The sequence below is a fragment of the Pezoporus occidentalis genome, unplaced genomic scaffold, assembly GCF_034315485.1.
Source record: "Pezoporus occidentalis ecotype Australia unplaced genomic scaffold, CSIRO_AGI_Poc_V1 ctg160, whole genome shotgun sequence".
Taxonomy (NCBI): Eukaryota; Metazoa; Chordata; class Aves; order Psittaciformes; family Psittacidae; genus Pezoporus; species Pezoporus occidentalis.
Window position 1 is genome coordinate 575234 of NW_026913426.1, and position 22124 is coordinate 597357.

The 22124-nt window shown below is 40.0% G+C and overlaps 1 protein-coding gene across 4 annotated transcripts in view; it reads left to right on the forward strand.

Annotated features, from left to right (window-relative positions):
- Nucleotides 1-22124, forward strand: part of PRKCA (protein kinase C alpha) — a 164997-nt gene that overhangs the window by 63011 nt on the left and 79862 nt on the right. For all 4 annotated transcript variants that reach the window (XM_062612590.1, XM_062612587.1, XM_062612588.1 and 1 more), the window contains exon 3: nt 12212-12294. In XM_062612590.1, the coding sequence (XP_062468574.1) occupies nt 12212-12294 (83 nt within the window). The remainder of the gene's footprint in view (nt 1-12211; nt 12295-22124) is intronic.

The window sequence follows — 22124 nt, forward strand, 5'->3', positions numbered from 1 at the left end:
ACAGCCAGCCTCTGTCACAAGAGGATTCCTGCTGCACTGAAACTGTAGACTGTAGTTGTAGGTTTGCCCTCCAATTTGGAGGGATGTTTTTACCCAGACTAGTGAAAAAATTCATTTCCCAAAGAAGCAGTCTATGGCAAGACTCTAGTTGGAGTGTTTTGTGACCAACCCTGACACGGTTTAGTCCCATTTTAACTGAATTGATGATTGACCTATTTGCAGATTAATCATGACAGCTTTGAAGCAAAGTTCCTGCCACACTGAAAGTTCTTCTTGCATCCAGGCACTAATGGAAGTTTGATTCCTTATGTAAGAGTTTGTTGATGTATGATACTATTCTGTATGTGGGATGCACTTTTTCAGCCTTTGGAGCCTGAATTTAGTTCTACATGTATTACAGCACTTCAATGTAACTCAGGTAGAACTCCTCTCTTTGCATGCCAATTGGAGTCCACTGGGATGTGTTATTTTGCATTCACGTCTGTAACAGTTTCACATTGATTACAGAGAGAACATGCAGTTTTATAGAAATCACTTGCTTTCATACAGTTTTACTGCATTATTTTACTCGCCTCACAAGGGATTTAAGCACACTGCGGTGTGCAGCATTACAAGGCATATAATGATTGAAAATAAAGACTATTTTTGGCTGAAATAATGGAATATTCACAGTCAGAAACCTTAAACAGCATTTAAGGAGTGTGGGTGAGATGCAATGCATGAGCTGCATTATATAAAAGGGGCATTATTCAGCTTATTGATTGTAAGGACTTAAAATCCAAATCTTGCAAGGGAAAAAGTGGCTTTTTTCTTGCTTCAAACTAGCTATGGGTTAACTTTTGTTACTAAACTGAGGCCTAAGGAGAAACATTGCCAAGTGCAGACATTGATCCGTTAGAACTTGCAGGCAACATTGAATGTCTGAATTATGTGACTTGGGAAGCAAGAGATGCATAAACACAGATTGTAGTACTGGGGAAACTACTTAAGTGAGGTGGCTTGCCACAAGCTTTCTGGATCATGTACTCTGCTCAGTAAACCTTGAGGTGGTGTCACCGGTTCTCAGCTCTTACCGTTTCCATCATCATTGTATGGGCATCATAGCAGGCAAAGGAATCTTGTCCTGTTGAAGTGCTTTGGTTTTGGTATCTATGTCTTATCTCTATATGGGCTTATGGAAACTACTCAGTGGCACTCCTTGCTCTGACTGTGTTTTGCTTGTATGCATGGATGCATGGGGTTCCATTCTTATGCCAGTGTGGTTTGGAAGTGGGCACCTGACTGTCAACCAACTGCCATGCTGCCCAGTGAATGCAGATCTGTGCTTCATCCTTCATGTATCTAGTGACAAACTGCTCCCAGATGTCCCTTTGGGGCTGGATGCCAAACAGAGTGTCTGGTTTTTGTTGGTTGGGGTTTCTACCTCTTCCCCCTACACCTCTGACTCACTGGAGTGCTGGGAGTGTTACAGTTATGCAGATTAATATTAAGTTTAATATATTAATAATATAAATGATATTTCTGGCCTATACTTAATTCTTCCTGGAAAAAAGTCTGTTTGATTTCATCCATATCACTGGTGGGGTGATCTGTACTACACCTCTAGCAGTAAGTTGTCTTTTAGAATGGATAGATCACCAGTACTTCTACTCGATTTGGAATAACACAGCATCCCAGGTAGCCATAAGCACATTGCGCCCACTTTGTAAAAGCCTGGTTTCTAGTGATGTTAAATGCTTATTATGAAAATGCTGAATTGCTTTGTTGTGCTGTATATAAGAAGGGGGACTGTTAGGGAGGGAAAATAGTTATTATTTATGTCAGAAAATCTTTAAAGCTCAGAAGAAGGTGGTTTCAGCGGTTTCTTCTCAAGAAATATTCATAAAGGCTGTATTATTTTTTAACACACATGAAAAAGAGATTTCTTATTTTACCTCTTAATCTTTGCTTTTAAAACCTGTCAGCTGAGAGCTCAAATCTTGGTGGTTGTTTTCCCTAACAAGTTATAGATTTGATGTGCGATTACAGAATGCTTTAATTCTTTCCAGTGGCCTTTATGATCTCTTCTAAAGTGCTAACGTGTCCTACAGTAAAGCCTTGAATAAAAATAGGCTGAAAAGACAGCGATGACAGAAATTAATGTGCTTCACTTCTGGACTGCAGACCCTTTGTGCGTGTTCCATGGCGAGGAGGAATGAGTTGCGATCTCTGAGGGATTTTTTGGGGGGTTGAGTCATGGGTTACTGAATTCCAGTCCCTTATTGCTGCTTGAAATTCTTGGCCTGTTGTAAGCAATATTCTGGGATGGATCTCAGCTAACACATCACTGACAGCCCTGCCTCGTTTTTTCACTTGCGCTAATGTATTGCTTTTAGTAAATATATGGGATAGGAAATAGTGTTTATCTTTCCACATCAGGAGAATACGACTCATTCTGTCTGACAGAAAGTAAGAAATACTGCTTCTATTGCTGCTTCAGGGAGCCAGGAAAAACCGCACAAATCTGTCCTCACCATACAGTGGAAAGTGCTTGTATGCTACTTTCAGAGTCAAGGTTCTATATGACTTAATAACAAGAATTGCAATTATTCTAAGAACTTAGAACTCAAACATAGGTTAAATTTTGGGGAGCATTTTGAGGCAAAGATTAAAGGCTAGGAATGTTGCCTATACTTGAAAAATGATCTTTGTCAGCCACTTAGACACTTGGTGTCCTCAACATTAAAAGGACATGGAACTGTTGGAACAAGTCCAGAGGAGGCCACGAGGATGATCAGGGGCTGGAGCATCTCCTGTATGAAGACAGGCTGAGGAAGTTGGGGCTGTTCAGCCTGGAGAAGAGAAGCTGCGTGGAGACCTCAGAGCAGCCTTCCAGTATCTGAAGGGGGCCTATAGGGATGCTGGGGAGGGACTCTTCATTAGGGACTGCAGTGATAGGACAAGGGGTAATGGGTTCAAACTTAAACAGGGGAAGTTTAGATTGGCTCTAAGGAGGAAATTCTTTCCTGTTAGGATGGTGAGGCACGGGAATGGGTTGCCCAGGGAGGTTGTGAATGCTCCATCCCTGGTAGTGTTCAAGACCAGGTTGGACGAAGCCTTGGGTGAGATGGTTTAGTGTGAGGTGTCCCTGCCCATGGCAGGGGGGTTGGAACTTGATGATCTTAAGGTCCTTTCCAACCCTAACTATTCTATGATCCTATGATAAACCAAAGAAATCTCAGTTCTTTGACTTAACTGAGCACGGTGGGTTACATTTTTCCATTCATATAGGTTGTTATCCTGTCTGCTTTATCTAGAACCTCTAGCATGAATCTAGGCTACTGTGGTGGTCTTGTAGTTGTTCTGTTTTTGTGCTTCATGAACTTTCGTGCTCTGTGTATTGAGCTAGCCTGGGGAATTGGTCCAGCTAAAACCCAGCCTTGCCAAAAAAAATTGCCTGCATAAATGTTAAGACATAGAAGCAAGTGGATGGGGCCAGTGGTTTTGACAGCAGTGTGCCATATGTCAAATTAAAGTGGTCACTTAAGCATGACTTGGGAAATCATCACTATGTCAGCTCTGCATGCTGATGCAGTGTTTCCCTCAGAGTGAAAATGTTTGAGCTGGCAAAGCACTAGGAACCAAGATGGGTAAGCTAAGAAGGGCTGTATGTGAAAGCCTGCGGCTGAATTAGTAGACTGACGGGGGTACAATTAGTTAAATCTTCTTGAATTCATGCTCAAAATATACCTTTAGAAGTTAACCGTGACTGTATGGTGACCCATTCCACTGCCTCTTGCCATACAGGTTTTCTTGCTGCAGATCTCCCATCTCAACTACTTCTTTGTTTCAGTTATTTTCTTCTTTAAATGTCTTACTGCAAATGTAAATAATTCATTCGTAATTAAATGACATGTTTCCATGGTTTCATATTTAGCTGTGTATATACTGCCTACCTCTGAGTCCGCAGGTATTTCCTCTAAATGCCACTTTTGCTATTTGGAATGAATTACTATAACGTGTTATTCACTCAACCATGTAATTTTGGTATCTGCCAAACCATAGAAATTAATGTGCCTGTTATGAGTAAGCAATGTACCCTTCTAACATACTGCAGATAAAAACCGTCTTCTGCCTATTGGCTTCGCTGCGTGTGTATTGTCTTACATGGGCAATAGATTTCTAACTAATAGGGATGTAGTGCAGAGCTTTGGGTTTTGTTTGTTGTTTTTCTTCCTGAGAACTTGCAGTTACTTTGGGAAGAAACTATGTGGTCAGTGGTTGATGCGCTCAGGAAAGTGATACCGAAGTTTCTAACAGATGACCCTTTAATAAGATGTACGTAATTGGATAAGAGTTGCAAAAAACATTGTGAATCGTGATTGTGTGAAAGTTCATATCAAAGACTTCTATCATCTTTTTAGGGCCTTTTGCATATGTAAGTAAATGCAGAATTATGTGGTTGTCCCTGTTGTATCAGCAACTGTGAAACAATTCTCTTACCAGGGTTGTACCCGAGCAGGTATCATAGGAGGCTTATTTCTTGCAGTTTAGTACTTGGGATATGGCTCTGTTCGTATTTCAAACAGCTTGTTCAGTGTCATCCTGGCCTCACTTCTTCCCATCATGAAGAAAATAAATACTGTCTTTTGGCAACAGTGGAATCAGTGCGTGGATTGAGTTTACTGGCAAATAAGGCTCATTAGTTTCATTAGTATGTGTAAGGTTTCTCAAACACAACAGAAAGCCTAGACTTAAATCCAAAATATACTAAAATACCTAATGTGCAGCTCTTGGCATTCAGATCTGGCATTTCACTTGTTGTATTTATTGTGTCCATACACATCGCACTGAAGGAAGGAAATGTTTTGGTTTACAGCCTCCACTAGCTTGGTATCATTAAATTATGGAGTAAAGTGCGGAGCAAAACAAGCTATAACATTAGTACCAAAATACTGTAAACTATTTCTAAACCAGTAAAACCTTGCAGCTGTAGGAGCATGCCTTCTGTATTCCATCAGTTTGCCATGCTTACCGCAGAGCATGGCGCAGGCTGGGTTAAATCGGCCATGGGGGTGATTTAATGCGAGATGAAAGATTAAGGAATCACATAAATCTCCCCGACGTTTGTCTTTGGTGCATGAGGCACCTCGTGACTGAACAATCAAGTTTTCAGCTTGGTTGGCAGCGAGGAGCAGCTCTGCCCACAGCAGCTTCCAGAGCTGGCGCTCCCTCAAGCCAGCCCTGGGCTGGGTGGTGAAGAGGCAGAATGGGAACAATGTGGCTTGGGATGGCGGCCGGGCTTGTGAAAGCAAAGCCATTGTGGTTGCTCTTAGTGTCGGAGGAGGTTTCGTTGTTGAGGACCTCGTTCTTTTTTCATGCTAGATGTGATGCTCATGTCTTGTAGCATCGGCAGAGGCAGTCACCGTGATTTTCCAAAAGCTCTGTTTTCTGCCGCCGTCCAGGATTCCAGCTGTGTTAGAAAACAAACTCCAACAGCTGCATTCCCGAGGTCGGTTTCGTCTTGAATCCCATTGTTTCCCAGTCTTATATGCGTACAGCCTGTGCTGCTCCACAGTGCTGCCTCTCTCGGCCCTTTATTTTTGCAGTAGGTAATACATCAAACTGGAGGCAGCAGCTTCATTTAAGGCATCCCAGTTCTGCAATTAGGGTCGCTGCGGAGTTAGTTGGAAAATCAAGAACTAATGTTCAGTGTTCACAGGAACCGTTTGTGGGCTTTCATATTGTGTCAGCTCTTTAATTGAAAGAGCTGTGCTGTTCCTTGCTGATATGCTTGTACACAGCTCCAAAGCAGGTTACAGCAGACACCCAGAGTGTCTTTGTTGCTGGCATATACCATGTTCGGATCAGCAGATTTTTAAACTAAAGAGAATTCAAACTCCAGAAGCAATGTAAAAAAGAGGGTCATCTCTTTTGCTGTTACAAGTTCTTGAAATAGCTGTTCCAGCACTGGTTTTGACAGATGACTTCTGGGTTATTATTCATTTATAAAATGGGACGCCTCAAAGCAGGGAGATTAATAGCTTGTGGAACTTTAACAAGGACTTTACATAGAGGTGGTGATCTCTGTCATTTAAAAAGTGTATAATTAACAAGTAGTCAGTGTTGAATATTTCATATTTCATTAAACACTTCAATACTTTGAAGCTCTTCCTCAGTTTTGCAAGCATCGCGCTACAGTTCTAGGGGAAAAACCAGTACTATGAACCTTCTTTTCCCTGTAATGGAAGACAGAAATGGCAAATGGGGTGTGTATCTGAATATAGCGTTCAGACAAACCTGAACGTGTTGGTTGCTTTACTAAATGCAGCGTGTTTGACAATGTGTGACATGTCGCCGCAGGTATATAGTTATAATGTTATCCCACAGAACCACCAGGTCGGCCAGAGTTATTTGGGTAGATGCAAATATATCTGCGCGTTCTCTGCCAGGCATGCAGGCTGTGTTTGCACGCTGTTGTAGTTCTGGCAAAGCCAGCTTACCGGCAGCATCCATCTGCTTTATGCTTAGGGTAAAGGAGTTAATGACCTGAGTAGTTAAGACTGTCCGGACGATCTGTGTAATGCTTTCACACAAATAAGATGATGTTGCAGTTAACCGTTACTTTCTCTTTTAAAACCACCTAGTAGAGATCTTGCTTGTGTCCTTCCCCCAACCTGTTTAGCCTGATTGAACTTGTCAGAGTTGACAACCTGTGCAGCAAGGTCAGATGGATGAGGATACACAAACCAGTTATTGAGTGCTAGACTTGGTGCTTAGAAATAGGAATCAGCCCTAATTTACCAGTATCGATTTCGTGTAGCCTCTGTACGTCGACTTCAAGGTAGGTGTTTGACGCTGCTTTGAGCAGGTAGTTTGAGTTCTGCAGAAATAGCAAGGGAAATAAAGGTAACCCATGGAGCAAGCAGTGTGTAGCACTATGCAGATTAGTGCCATGAAGGTGCTGTGTGGCCGTATGCTATTACAAAAGAGCTTTAAGCAGCTTAGTAACAGGTTAAGGTGATGGGGAGAGACAGTTTCTTATTAACGATGTTATCCTGGAACAGGCTGTATCTCACTGCGCTGCAGGCTGTTCTAGTGAGAAGAGTTGTAAATGCCAAGTGGAAAGATAGCATATAGCAGTTGTGAGAGTTAGCCTGGGCACTCTCTTGGGATAGCACTCTCTTCTAGATGGGGTGAAACACTGGCAGAAAAACCTAGCTGACATGTTATAAATTATATATGTTGGAAAAGTTAGAGAAATGGAATTCTAGCAGAATTCCCTGTGGATTCAGTATGCTCATAGCAGTCAAAGGTAGGGCTCCTTCTGATTTGGGTTTGGTTTAGAATCTACAGCCTTGAAAGGGATCTCCATTATTACTTCCTTGTGGGTTATAATCCTATTCAGAAAAGGAGAAAGACAAGTTTTACTAAATCCTGTTTCTTAATTGCTGCTCTTCTTGCTCTGGAAATATTTCCTGTTCCTGAGTTTAATCTATTCCTAGTAAATTTATTTAAACAGTAATGCTTATTTAAATAACAAATGTAGTTGGTATTTAAGTGATTTGTCTATTTTGAAGTAGTGCCTATTTCCGTTTAATGTAATTGCTGTATTTAATCTTAGACTGAACTAATGCGTGCCATGTGCCAAATTCATTCATTGCTCGGTGTCGTGCAGAAGACACAAGGCAGGCAGTAATATGGGCCCCTTGGGGAAATTCTGTGGCCTCACTGGAAATGCAAAGTATGTGAAACAGCAACATAAAATTACGCAGTGCTCCAAGCTGCTGTAGAGGCCCTTGAAGTTCTCCAGTGTGCTCTGAGGGTAATGGCAGAGAGTGATTTTCATGCCTGTTATACTTACGTTGCAACTCCTTAGTCCAGTTCACAATGAATTCTTACTCAAAGCCTAACAACAAATATTGAGTGGACACAAGAGTTATTTCCCTGTTGTGGCCAACCAGGCTGCTTCTACTGCTTCCTTGGGAAGAAACACTACTAGAAACAAATGATGGAGGCAAGAATATGTATAGCTGTTGTTGTTGGGAGCTAATAATGTCATAACAGTGGAGCCACAGCTTTAAAGTTTGTTTAAACAGGAAGCTCATACATTATTTTTACAGTAGTTAAAGTTTCATGAATTCATCATTAAAATTGGGAGAATACCCTTGACTATTGAAAAACAAGTCAAAGATGACTTGGAAAAACCTCACTAATTTCTCTATAGCAAATAACTGACAGTTCAGTTTGTCTCTTAGAAATGAATTCCCTTTGCCCTTTAGGTTTGCGGCTTAATTCGTTTTACTTGAATAAATAGCTAGTGTGGTAGCAATATTCATGTCTGTCTGGAAGAGCTCATCTGTTTCCCTCCCAGCAGCGGGAGTATAAAAAGGATGTATTTTGTTTAAAGTGTCTGTTGGACTGTTCTGATAACTCCAAATTATGAAGTCTGTGACTTTTGACTTGATGTTTTTGCCACTGCACTTTGCAATGTTTGTGGTAGTGAAGCTCTTCAGGCGTGCGCCTAAAGGATGTGTGGGTGACTGGGGCTCCACAATGGCTTTTCTCCTTTATAGATCATCTATTGCTTCTGTTATTTATTATTGTAATATTTCATTTCTCCCATCAGTCTCGCGTCATATCTGAAAGCTACAACTAACAGTGGTTTTCAGCAGATAACTCTCACCCAACGATATATATCAAGATAACCTTCAGCACATCACAGTTGAGAAAACAGTTGGAAATTTACAGCAGTGCCCTGTAACTCTGGCTGATGACAGTATATATATTATTAACATGTTTTTCTCAGTATTTTGCATGCACAGAGAAGTGTTGGATAGAATGAATTGCCCTCCCATTGCGTGCCATAAATCCCAGCTATCACGTAGTGCGTCTCCTGTTTGTTTGCTTTGAGAGCGCACCGAGTGCTCTGTAGCACATTCTTCCTTGTTTTCGTGTTCCCCCCTTTAGCATTCTCTGCTCTCTGCAGCATTGCTGGGAGGATGGAGGGCAAGGGATCAGCATGCTCTTGGAGAACTAGCAGCTACTCTGGTTTTGCAGCACAAGGCCTGTTTTGTTCTCTCCCTTCCTCCCCGTGCCCCCTCCCTGGGCTGCTGAGAGATTATTTGTCTCTAGCAAGCCCAGAGCTGGAAAGGGTGGATGTCTGCAACCATATTCTATATACCACAGATCAAAATCATGCTGTCAAAACATGAAAATACCTCAATAATTTTCTTTATCATCATAACTGTCAGCCTCAAGATACCACTTGCTCTCGAGCTACTATGCATAATGCGTGCCAGCTCACTTACACTCTTGTTAAAATGTAAAGCAACAAATTCCCTGGCAGTCTCTGCAAAGCAGAGTAATAACTTTCATTACAAGAAGGTGGTGAGCATAATGTGACTTCTTACCAGCTGCAGTAAGTGATGTGAAGCTATTAACATCTTTTCAAAACAAGTAACGAGTGAGGGGTTATTTTTCATCTCTGTTCCTGAAAAAAAAATGGCGTGTTATTTTAAGCAGATAGCATTCTATTTGCACTTCTGTGGATGAAGAATGTTTTACGTGAGTTCTCTAGCTCGGCATTGCCTTGTGAAAGTAAGAAAACTTTAAAACTGATGCTGAAATACACTCTAATGGCTGAATTTCAAAATGAGAATTTGGGTGTATGGAAATGATGAGTGCTAACAAGAGATTTGAGTTCACCCTTATTCTTTTCCCTTCAGATTTATGGTTCCAGGAGAGGTGCTCATTCCATTGTTTAGTTTTGTGTCAATCTATCTGAGTATTCTCAAAAGGTGAGATAGGTCTGATGCTTTTGAATTGCTCCCTAAGGAAACAAGTTCTTTGGAGAGAGTTAACCCATTACAGATAGAAATAGGAAATAAAGGCAAAAGAATTGAGACTGCCCGTGTCGATGTGCACACACCAGTTGGTCTGTTGGCTGAACAGAAAGGTTTTTAGAAGTTCAGTAGTCAGTACTGATAACTGAAACCTGAATGACTTTTTTGAGGTGCAGCTACAAGTCCCAAAGGACAAATGCTGTCTGGTCTGTGTGTTTTGGCAGCTGAACTGGAGTTTCCATTGTAGTGTGATTAGCATTGTTTTCATGGAGCTAAAGTTCATAACCATGGTCTGAGGCTGTAGCAAAGAGTGGCAGTGATTTTCCTATGTATCTATCCTGACACTTAGAATATATCATATTAAAACCAAGGTTGACATTTTCTCCAGCTAAATGCATTTTTTAACATGCTGTGTGAGGCTGTCAGCTCAGAGGTGGGATGTGACTGTGCTATTTCATAAATACTGCCCAAAATAGATGCCCAGAAATGCAGAGTTCTTGTAACACAGACTGTTGCTGAATAAAGGCAGAGCTGGAGTAGCCAGTCTTAAGATCCTGATTTGAAAAGCAGGCATTGGTAGAGCAGCTCAGTCCTACAACTTCCCTGAAGTGTTTCTGAGATCGTTTGCATACGTTGTCATTTGCAGCTGTATGATCACTGCCTACAAAAGTAATGAGCTAACTTTTCTGTTTCCTGAAGGATGTAATGAGGATGTTATTTTTTTTGCATGTGATTTATTCGGGCTTTTGTCTTCAAGAGTGGAAGGTTTGGAACCAAAAATACAATTTGGAAGTGAAACGTTTTTCAGCTGCAAGTAGTATTAATAGTAATTGCCACTTAGTGATCTTCCACTTGGTAGAAACAAACCATGGAAATGATAATTGTAGGATTCATTGGGGTTGAGAATGATGAACAAACTAGACAACCAAGTGGGCAGCATACATTGAGCCAGAGCTCTGGCTCATATGAAGGCGACAGAGCATATCTGGAATCAGCAGAGCAAAGCCCATTTTATTCCATTTGCCCAAAGAATTAACATATGCCGTGTCAGAAATAGAACTGTTGGAAACAATTGCTGCTTGGGATGAGGATGAAAAATAGCTGGAGAAAGATATGAGGGTGATGAGACTTCTTTAAAGCCAGACGGCTGACTTAAGGATGTAAATGAGGCCAGTCTGGCATTATGGAGGAGTCATCGTTGTGTGCTGCACTGACATGAAGCTGCACTTGATAACATCTTTCTCGGCTCTCTTGATGAGGTGAAAGAAATTTGTATACATATTAAATGGGGGGAAAGAGCTGTTAAAGATGCCTCAGGAAATGAGTTGTTTGGAAAAACAGAGATAATTTATTTTGGTTTCCACTGAAGTTGAGGAAATTCAGTGTTTGCAAGTGCCATTTGAGTGAAATCTATTTTATTCTTTAGAAGCATCCTTTGAAATAGTGTATTTTTATGTATTGGAAAGGCAAAATTTGAAGTCTTTAGGGAATGCATTGTATGTAAAGAAATAGTGAATTACTTTTGAATCATTTCATTATCATCTCTTGACTCATTGCTTGCTGGTGTGTGTTTGTTTCATGGTATTTGCACAGTCTCAAATCTAAATTGTTCCATTTTATTAAAATGTGGAGCAATTCTGGAGTAGCTGAACTAAGCTTAATATTAAAAATAACCTGTAGGGAGGGTGAAAAGCAAAAATCCCTGCTTCTCAAAGTAAGCACACTCGGGACCAATCAAATTGTTCTTATGTGGTCTGGGAGGACACGCATGCCCTGTGTTGTGTGACAACCTATAGCCTTGCCCATTGTTAAATGGGAGTCATATTGTAATGGGGAAATCATTTTCTTTGCCCCCATTATCTCCTGCTATTCTGTGATATGAGAACACTTTATTCTCTACAAAAGTCTCCAGACTTTGCTTTCTTACACAAGTAATTAAGTAGTAAAGACATTGGATGTCGTAGACCTCTTCACCAAGGCATACAGGTGAACACATCCCATACCCAAGCACGTTTTGTTCCTTATTTATGCCTCCTGCTCTTGCCTGAATGCACTTTGACAGTTCTTGTTACAGATACGGATTTAGACTCAGGAAACATGGCTTTATGGAACTGCTCATCCCACATTGTATTTTAACACTATGGGCTCTCTTAAATACTCAGTGTTGTGTAGAGTCTTTGGATTTTTCTGATGTCCATCTTTATATTGTTTACTTGATGTTTGCCTTTCTTGTGTGCCCTTATTTAATATTAGGCTCTGCTTTCTTTCACTGACTTACAGGTGAAATATTTGACTGCAAGTTTTATTTCCACTGTTGTTATATTTGTTACAATAGGAAAAAAATTAACACATGCCTTTCTAATTGTTGGTTTCCCTTTTCCTACTAGTTTGCTGCTTTGTGGTTCATAAGAGATGCCATGAGTTTGTTACCTTTTCCTGTCCTGGGGCTGACAAGGGACCTGATACTGATGTAAGTACATTAACATTTAATATGTTGCTTTTACAGATAGTTTTATGTTCTTTGCACCTAACTGTGAGAATTAATTGTAAGCACTATCAATAAGCTCTTTATGATAAATATTCACTTAAGAACTTTTAAAAACCACTTGGACTACAAATAGCTATCATGAACAGCTTGTTGATACTCTTTGTATCCACGTTATCTCAAGGTACATCTTCAGAGTTGACTCTGGTCCTTATCATTTGCACACAATGATCTCTAGCTTCAATGCAATGACAGTTTAATCGTGATCCAAGTGACTTACCTGAGATAGGTTTTTGAAGCAATTACAGTGATGTTTGAGCTTGTATTCCAGTCAGGATACACTCATTCTATCTTGCTGTGTCAATACTTCTGCATACCCATAGCATTCTTGGTCAACAACCAGTTTTTACTTTGAGCACATCTGCTTACACGGTGAGACACATGCACTAGAATCGTGTGTCACCCTGCTGAAATAATAAACTAATCTTGTTTGTTCACATAAAAATAACATTCATTTGGGGTTTATAGATTCTGCTGTACAGTGAAGTAATTTAACATCTGCTTATGGGAACAATGCATTCCAAGAGTTCTTTGTCTGAATGGCTCTGTTTTGTTTCTTGCAACATATTCATGCCCTAGATTGTAGGCTATTATCTCCTTTGATGAAAGGCACCAGAAGACCTTTCTTGCTAGGTTTTAATGAGCTCCTCATGAATTGTTTTAATATGCCAGCCATAAGATCAATGGACAGTACATGGGCAGAAGCCAAAAGGGGTTTTGGAAAATTTGGGATGTTAAAAAGTTATCTTGTTTTTACATTTAAATACAGTTGTTACTGCTGATTGACACTGGTAGTGGTGGCACAAGTAGGTCTTCTGCACTTATCATGGATGGTTTGACTTCTGAAAGTGTTCTTGATTCTTTGTCATTTGAAAGGTGACTTCTTTAGGGTTTTTTCCTAAAGTTCATAAATGAGAACAAACACTTACGGGTGAGACCACTGAATTTTATTGAGAATCAATTCATGGCTGTAGAATGGGTTGTGTGGCAGGTTGTTAATAGTCCTTAATGTTGCTGACTGCATTTCATGATTCATTCTGGGGGGGCCTTGGTGATTAAATAAATCAGCCTAATGCCTTCTTTTGGTATTTGGGTTACCAAATAATCATTTTCAATGTTTACACAGAAGCAATATTTCAAAACCACTTTGAGGATTAAAAGCAAACAGAAAATAAATATGGTCTATTAAAATTTGCTACATTAGTGGGACTTATTACACGAAGAGGATTTCAGAATGTTATACTTTAATTCACTGAAATGTTTGACTGTAATGTCTCCCCTTCTACAATTCAGTAACTTATCCCTGTCTGAGTTACTGGAAGCTTTGTTCTGAAATGCAGTGTGTTAAAAAAGGTTATCATAATATTTAGCAGATTTTTAAATATAAGAAAGTCCTTTTCTAAATTATTTCGTGCAGGTGCACAATTAATTTGCATACTCACATTCTCCGGTGCCTTTGCCTGATGCAACCTTTCTGTTAATTTTAAGAGCAATACTGTCATTAATAAAATGAAAATTCCCGGAGTAGTAATTATAAATTAATTGTTATAATATTTATTGCCTGTTATAAAAATTCAAAATTAGCATGCACTGCACATTTAGCATAAATGAGGCAATCCTTACAAATACACCTTTAGAACAGCTATCACTTGAAGTTGTTGCATTTACTAAGGAGAATCCAAGTCTGGCAGTCAGATAGATGCCCTGCAATGGGTGATGGTCAAGGTTAGACTGCAGAACAACAGACAAAGCATTTCCCTCTCGGAAGCCAAGCTGCCTTTCACAGCCAAGGGAGATGTTTCCTGCAGGCAGCTCTTGCAGGTGAGTGTTCCCAGTCCTCCCTGCTGAGGTCGGAGGTATCTGGAACACGATGGCAAGGACTTATTTATAGATGTGGCTTGAGGCGCGATAGTGCGGCACTGACCCTGCCTGCCCCGGGGCATGGCAGGTCTCTATGGTGGGGTTATTAGTCGGTTGGGAAGGGGAAAAAACCCTTCATGTTTAGGCATTTCATTCTGGTTTCCATGAAAGCTAAACCTGTGGTTGTGGCTGAAGGTCAAGGTCAAAGTGTGTCCTTAAAATAATGCTCTTTTGAAAGAGAGAATTGAGCTACCTTAAATTGTGTACAGAGAGATTTGTGTCTCTGCCTTTCAAAACTCGTGTTTTCTGGCTGTAGCAGCCTCCTGCAGGAAGGGGAGCTCCACTGACAGCTTCAGTAGACTCTTAGTATCTTTAACATCTGTAACAGAAGTTGTTTTTTGGCTTCTAAATATATAAATACACAGGACTACACACTAGGTATAAATACACTAGATAATTCAGGAAACAAAAGGGGTTTCAGGCTCTGCTAACCACAGACCTTTTCTTATTCTCTAGGCTTTCCTATATATCAAGTATTTAATAAACTGACTACTCAGTTGTATAGAAGTCCTGTGGTCTGTATCATGCTAAAAATAGTGGTATACACGTATTGTCTCCTCATGTAACAGTTTTATTTGATGCAGTATTCTGTTGCTGTAGAAAAGGGAACCTGTTCTTTATATTCCTTCAAAGTTAAATGCCTTAATAAAGGTGAGCGTGAAAGAGGCAAAAGCTTAAAATCACCTTGGTTTTGCTTTATTCGGATTAGCTGCAATACAAGGTTGAAAGGTCTGTGTTTGTGCCAAAAGGAAGATAATACTTGCAAATAAAGTGGTTGTCCTTGACTAGCACTGAAATGATGGTGTCTGGGGAACAATATCCTGTTTCAGATGAAATAAGGATTCATGCAACCAGAAAACTTTGTTTCCTTTATGCTTGGCAGGGTGTTATTTTGCTGCTATCTGATGTCCCTCTGTAGTCTGAGTAGAGATTTTTCATCTTCTCTTCATGGCCAACTCTTTTTATGGTGATGCTATTGAGTACAATTTAACAGCTCCTGCTGCTATTATACTCTTAAGTTGCACAAAGCATCATCTCTAATTTAGCTGCTTGCTTTTGGGAGATTGCTTGGTGTTCATAAAAAACTATTTCAAGTCATTGATTAAATGCTTTAAAACTTGAGGAAATTACTATAAAAATCTAAGAGCAACCTCAGAAATTGACTGTTGCTTTGTTAAGATGTGTAAGGAGTAACTTGTCAGGTTTCTTTCAGAAGGGATACTTTAAAATTGAGAGTTAAATCTTTGCTCCCTTTGTTAATGGAATATAGGGACCAGAAAGTGTTTCACACTGCATGTGATGTGTTAAATGTTCCCGATTCCATTTCACATAGAATTAAAGAAAAAATCACTATTGATTTAAAAAGTGAAAAGAACCTAAATGAGAGGAAGTGACTTTACTGTCCGGGGAGGTTAAATCTGGCTTTGATACTCAAAATTGCAGTGAGTTCTTAGTATTTAAGCACCTAGAAGAGAATCAGTTGATAAGATACAGATGTATCTTATGTCTGTGTATTACAGACTCATAGAATCATTTAGGTTGGAAAGGACCTTAAGATCAAGTTCAACTGTGAGCCACCAAGGGGGGGAGAACATTATTGCTAATCTGAATTTTGGATAAAAGGCAGTCTTGTCCTAGAAATATCTTCTTTTTAATTAAAATAAAACCCTTCTCACTTCCTCACAGAAGATACACAAAGGCAGGAAGATCTGGCAAGATAGAGTTTACTGCTTGCCAGGTTAGCAATAAGTGCTCGCTTGAATTCATACAGGCTGTATGGGTTCCTTGAAGCGATTCTTAAACAGCTCTGATGCAATAAATGCATTTGTTTTTCATTGTCTACCCTAAACAAAGGAAATCTAGAGCGCCCTCAATTTAAAAATGGAGGTACCAACTCAGTGTGTTTGTGTGTCTGTTTTCTAATTAAATCATTAATCCCACTGTGTTTACGGTGGGCATGATTAGATGGGCACGGTAGATAATACTCTTACATAAAACCATCACAATGCAAGCACACTTTTGTCAAAATATGCTATTCCTTACTATATTACAACTCCCCCTTCCCAGAAGCTTTAGTCCTAAGTTCCCAAAATGAACAAGATCACAGTCGATGCAGTACTTTAAAACGTGTTTCAGAACAGAAAGGATGTTTCTATTACCCAGACTTTTGAATCTCTGCAGAGTGTCCAAAGTAGTTTATGGAGAAATAAAGGTTTTACAACTTTTATAATTTATTTAAATAGTTCTTAAATGGTGCTGTGCACAGCTGTAATGGCTCGGTAGGAAATGTGGGCAGCTGAGTATATCGACAATGAAATTTCACTTTGAACAGAATCACTCTGGAGGTAAGACTGTTTCTAATGGAAGAGAAAGAATTACAGAGGAAATCTGCCACAAAGGGCTCTGTGTATATTCAGTAGATATTCTGCTCATACTCAGCTGGCATCTGAAGAGGGGGTTCATGAGTCTGATAGGCAGGACGTGCCTCAGTTTCCCCCATCAATTGCTTTTAAACTGCAGCAGCATCTTATGGCCCTTGACGTTCCTCTCCCATTACTGGATACTTCAGCATCCAAGTGCTCTTTTCCCCACCCATCTCAAATAGTAAATTCCAGCCATATGTCACCCTCTCCACCTTATGTTCAGCACCCGCTGGCAGGCACTGCCTGTGTCAGAGCTTTGCTGCTCACCTGCCTGTGGGAGTTTCACCACCGCTTGGTACCCAGGCACAGCTTAGGCACTGAGCAACTGTTCAGTGCCCTCCAGAGACAGGTTTTAATTGCTCTTAGGTGGCTGTACAGAGGTGTTCATTGCACTGCTCACCTGAATGCCTTTGTTTAGGTAGCTGGAAGCAGCTTCTGCTTGAAAGCTGTTCATGTACTGACACTTATCATTTACTGAGAGGTACCATCTATTCCCTATATTAAAGCTCAGGCTGCTTTTGTGGCAACTAAAACAGCGTTTGAGCTGGAGTGAATGATCCTCAAGAAGCAGATTTAAATTGCAAAGGAACAGGTTCACAAACTTTTATCACTACTTCTAATTCCTGCTCCTTCCCTCTGCCTACGGCGCAATCCCGGAACTGACTCTCGTAGTTTGTCCCTCTGCAGAAGATGCATGGAATAATTTTACTGCAGTGTTGCCAAGAGCTGTGTGAATCCTCTCTTATACACCCCCCCCCTTGTAGGAAATATGTGACGGGTGACTGCCTACACACAGCGTGTGACTCCAGCGGCACATCTTCCATTGCAGCCCTTCCGTCTTTCAGCTCATGGAGCTTGGACCTGAGGCACACAGGGCATGTGGTTTAACTAGTTTTTATTCTAGTCTGTGAGCTTTGAAAGTCCATAGCTTTTCAAAGCTTTTTATTTATAAAGAATATTGGTATTTTCCCAATCCAGAACAATGCCGAATAACGGCATCGTAAAAACCAGAATTTATGTTTTCATTTTCTGTGCTTTTGCTGTGCAGTCTACAGTACAACATATAGCCTTGTAAGAGTTTATAGCTAAACAGAGGCAGTACAGTTAGGAAATGTATATAAATGATGGCTCTAAAAATATCAGTGATTTTCATACGTTAGCACTGGAGAACAATTAGGCAGTGATATTATAAAAGGAGAACTCTCAGCAAAGTTATTCCCAATAGTAGAAAGCAATCTTGTTGATAGGGTTGCATTGTAGTGGCCGTAACTACAACCCATGAAGCAATCTGCTGGGTGCTGGTTTCACAATCAAAACTGTCTGTAATCCCCCAAATTGAAGTTGACATTATTCCTTACTTTCCAAGTGTTTGCTCTGCGGTTTGAGTTGAATTTGATTATTTCCTTGTCATCTCATATTTACTCTTTATAAATATGAGGACATGATATTGGGGTTTAAGGGGGAAGAGTGCTTAAGGCTTTCTTCGTGCATGAGACGTCACGTGTCAGATGTACCATGGACGTTTCTAGCAGGTACCATCCCCACAATGGGGATGTGGGGGTTCTTTAAGAAAAAGCCTAATTATGGCACACTGAACTTATTAGCTCAAGGGAACATGCAGAGACCACTGAGAAAACCTTGCAGAATGCCAGATGCTCTTAGCACGGGCTGTGTTTTGAGGTGGCAGCTCTTACACCAAAATTAGATGAAATCTCAATTTGGAATAAAACGAGTGGGCTGCTTTTGAAAAGCACTGTAGATCCAAATGCCACAAATAATTCTCAAATGTGTCACCAGAGAGCATACCCATCTTTGTAAATAGCTGTTTCCTTGGGGTGCTGGCAGAACGGTGCTGACGGGGCCCACTGAAACTGCTACAGCCTCAGTTTCTTAATATAAACCAACCAACTCCAGGAAACCACCCATGGAGCTGGGGGGGAAAGAACAACTTGTGCTTTGCAGGAGAGAACAAGTTTCTTTTATCAAGGTGTTTTGACCCTGGAAAAGAGAGATGACAAAGAGAAGAAGAGCAGGGAGGAGAGGTTTGAGAAACATCGTGACTGGCAGGAGAGCAGCCATCATCCTTTTCCATTTGTGTTCCTGGTAAAGCATCTGGGTAGCTTTAATTAAACAGGAGCACTTTGGTTTCATTCTTGGACATGCTTTTGTTACCTCGTTTGTTTCCTCTTCTTTTTTGCTGTGGTTGGGGTGATGCTCTTAAGAGATCCAAGTAGTTCATAGACATTTCTTCAGCTTTTGGAAAAAGATTGGATTTATCATGAAACATCCAGTGGTCTGAGGGCACGCTTATTAGAGGATAACAACCTGACGAAACTGGATGCACACAGATCTTAAGCCAACTGCATATTACCTGCCCTGAAAAAATAAATCACGGTGCTTCTGTGGCAGTAACATCACAGCAATCGGGATTCCTTTTGTAATTGGATTTCCACTATTCCCCTGCAAATAAATAAGCCGTAGCGTGGCCCATGTAATTAATGAAACTTAACCCTTAAAGTACCAGTGATCATAGGCTGATCTCATAAACTAAAAGCAAAAGCGTGTAATAAATTCCGTTAATGAGAACTTAATAGAGAGAAGAGTCACTGATTGATTTATCCTTTCTTCTTTCTGTCCCCCCGAGAAGGTACCTGCTGAACTAAGGTATGAAAGAAACGTCTCTGTGTTGGGAAAACCATTGTGATCTGTAACAAAGCTCCCTTCAGGTCTGTTTCTATGGCAACAGGAGCATCAGACCAGCAACGAATGGACCAGAAAGGAGATAAAACCCTCTATAAAAATAGTTATAAAATGCATATGGCCCCAAACTTGGGAGTTTTTTGAAACCTACTTATTATAGTAACTATTTAGGTTAGACCCTATTGCACTGGATAAGTAGTAAGAGTAATAGCAAATTGTTAACTTCACAGACATTAAATCTAAACTTACTCGAGGCAGTATAATTTATAAAGTGATTTTTATGTAAGCCCTCTTTAAAAAGCATCTTTTGAATCTGAGGGTCTTAATTCTCTTTAATGAACGTTATCATGAGGTGGGAAATGCTAAGTCTTTGGTTTTCAAACTGGGATTATCCCAAATTACAGTTTTCTTCCCGAGAAATTTCTTTGCCTTTTGTTGAAGACAATTTGAGCCCTATAATCCTACATGCAACAGGAAGAAGACCTGGCTATCTCTTCTTATAAATAGCTGTATGAAATCCTTCCTTAGTCAAAATCCACTTTTATTTCCCAAGGTCTGTATTAGTACCTGCAGATTGGCCTGCTTACAAGTAAATGAGCCATGTTGTATTGAATCTGAAGCCTAAAATCCTGTTCCTCAACACACACGAATAGCATTCTTTTTTTCCTTACAATATTAAAAAGCTTTTTATTTCATTTAATTAAATAAGAATGTTAATAACCAGAGCCTTTGTGTAGTTGTTATCAAAGTTCATTCATTTTGTCATGTTGATCTTGTTCTATTTGTTCTCTCTGTTTGATTCTAAATCTTAATGAAGTCAGTACTCTGGATTAATAGTGGCAATTAGAATAAGGGAATTAAACATTCTCTGTTGATAGCTCCTGAATGGTTCTGGGCTCTAAAGGGTGCAAGAAGAGGGAACACACTTTTGGAGAGGCAGAAGCAAAGAGATAGAAGGGTGGTGGAAAAACCCACCAGTAGAAATGAACGCAGTCCTGTAGCTTTTATGGGAAATGTGTAATCCCTCAGAGTTTTGTTTAACATCTGTTACTTGTATCTTCATGTGCCAAGAGTGTGATTGGACCATTCATGAGGAGAGAAAGAACTGTGCAATCAACAGACTTTGTTCAGTATTCCTGCAGAAAGGGGGTGCAATAAACAATATGAAAGACTTCAGTCAAACACAAATGGTTTTATATTTAACATGCTTAATTTAGAAGCATTCTACACAGAGGTAGAATTAAGAGAAATAGAAATACACATCCTTTTTTATCGTTATTATTATTATTTGCTTGAGGCACGTTGTATAATGAGAGGAGTAGAAAATGTTCTACCCTACCATTGTAGCCTAATCCTTTGCTCCTCTATGAGGAGGTGCAGGTGTTTACTGATCTTGTAAACTCAAATCAAATCAAAGGATTTCCTAGTGCTTTATATTGGGTAACAATAAAGCCCTTGGGTCAAATGAGAAGACTGCTGCTGCACTAGAACATGCACCTGAACTACTCCATGCACCCTGGTGAGGAGATACGGTGTATATCTAGATTAAATCACTGACATAATAGTCCAGAAATGGCTATTATAATAAAAGCTTATTTTCAAGTAATTCTAAAGTAAATGATGAAAAAAGTGCCATTTTGGTTTTTTTTTTCCCCATTCGCTGTCAACACATTGCACTCTATTGTTTTTAATCTATCTGCTCCAGTCACTCAGGTTCATTACTGCTTGTTTTGCCAATACTGTTGGGATACACTCCAAGAATTTGGGTTATTAGTCACTGCAGTAAAAGACCAATGCATCTTAATCAATACAGACTTCCAAAAATTAAACATTTCCTGAAGTTGTGGTTCAGAATGATCACATTTAAAATTCAGGTTCCTCCTGAAGTAGAAGATTGTTTGTCTTCTGAGAGCACGTCGTTGGAGATGTGTTTAACAGGAGCTTTTTAGGGTTTAATTTTAAGTAAGGCCTTTGGCAAAATTTGCCCTGCTCTAAAGAGGATATTAAATTCCTCATCCATGGACACACGTCTGACATGTACACACAGATAGTGTTCATTCCTCATGTTCGTGAGTGCCTGTGTTCACCAGCAGAGTCAACAGGAGCTGCAGGTAGGCACTTGATGCCTTGAGAATTAGACTAATAAATCATGACACCTAACCTGGGAGCGTGTGAGTGTGTTAAAATCATCTGTTTAATCAGATACATGCTGTTTGCAGTGGCCTTTTTTAGGCAGTCGTGTGCCTCTTTGTGCATAAACATTATCACCATATATCATAAAGTATTTGTGGTACTTGCATGTTTAAACAGCATCACAGTGATATCTGGATGGAAAGAAGACCCTCAGGGCTGCAGGTAATACTGGCTCAGCACACTAGGTTTAAGAAACCACTTATTTTTCAAGGAAAAACTCTCTACATAAGTGAGAGTTTAAATGAATTGAATAGGCAAACTGGTCTGTAAAATGTACTGAGTGCAAAATGCTGCTTTGGAAATCATGATGGTGAAGGCAAATCCAGGAAAAGGTCTCAGAAACAGTGGGTTTCTGGGCATTTCTAACTTCAGTGCAGAATCTGCATCCAAGTCAGTGGGAGGCTTTTCAGTGCTTAATGAACTGTGCCTGATTTACAAACTTGGTATTTAAACTGTTTCTTTAACAGGAAAATAAAGACGGTGTAAGATTACAACTGTAATAAAAGCTGAAACGACACA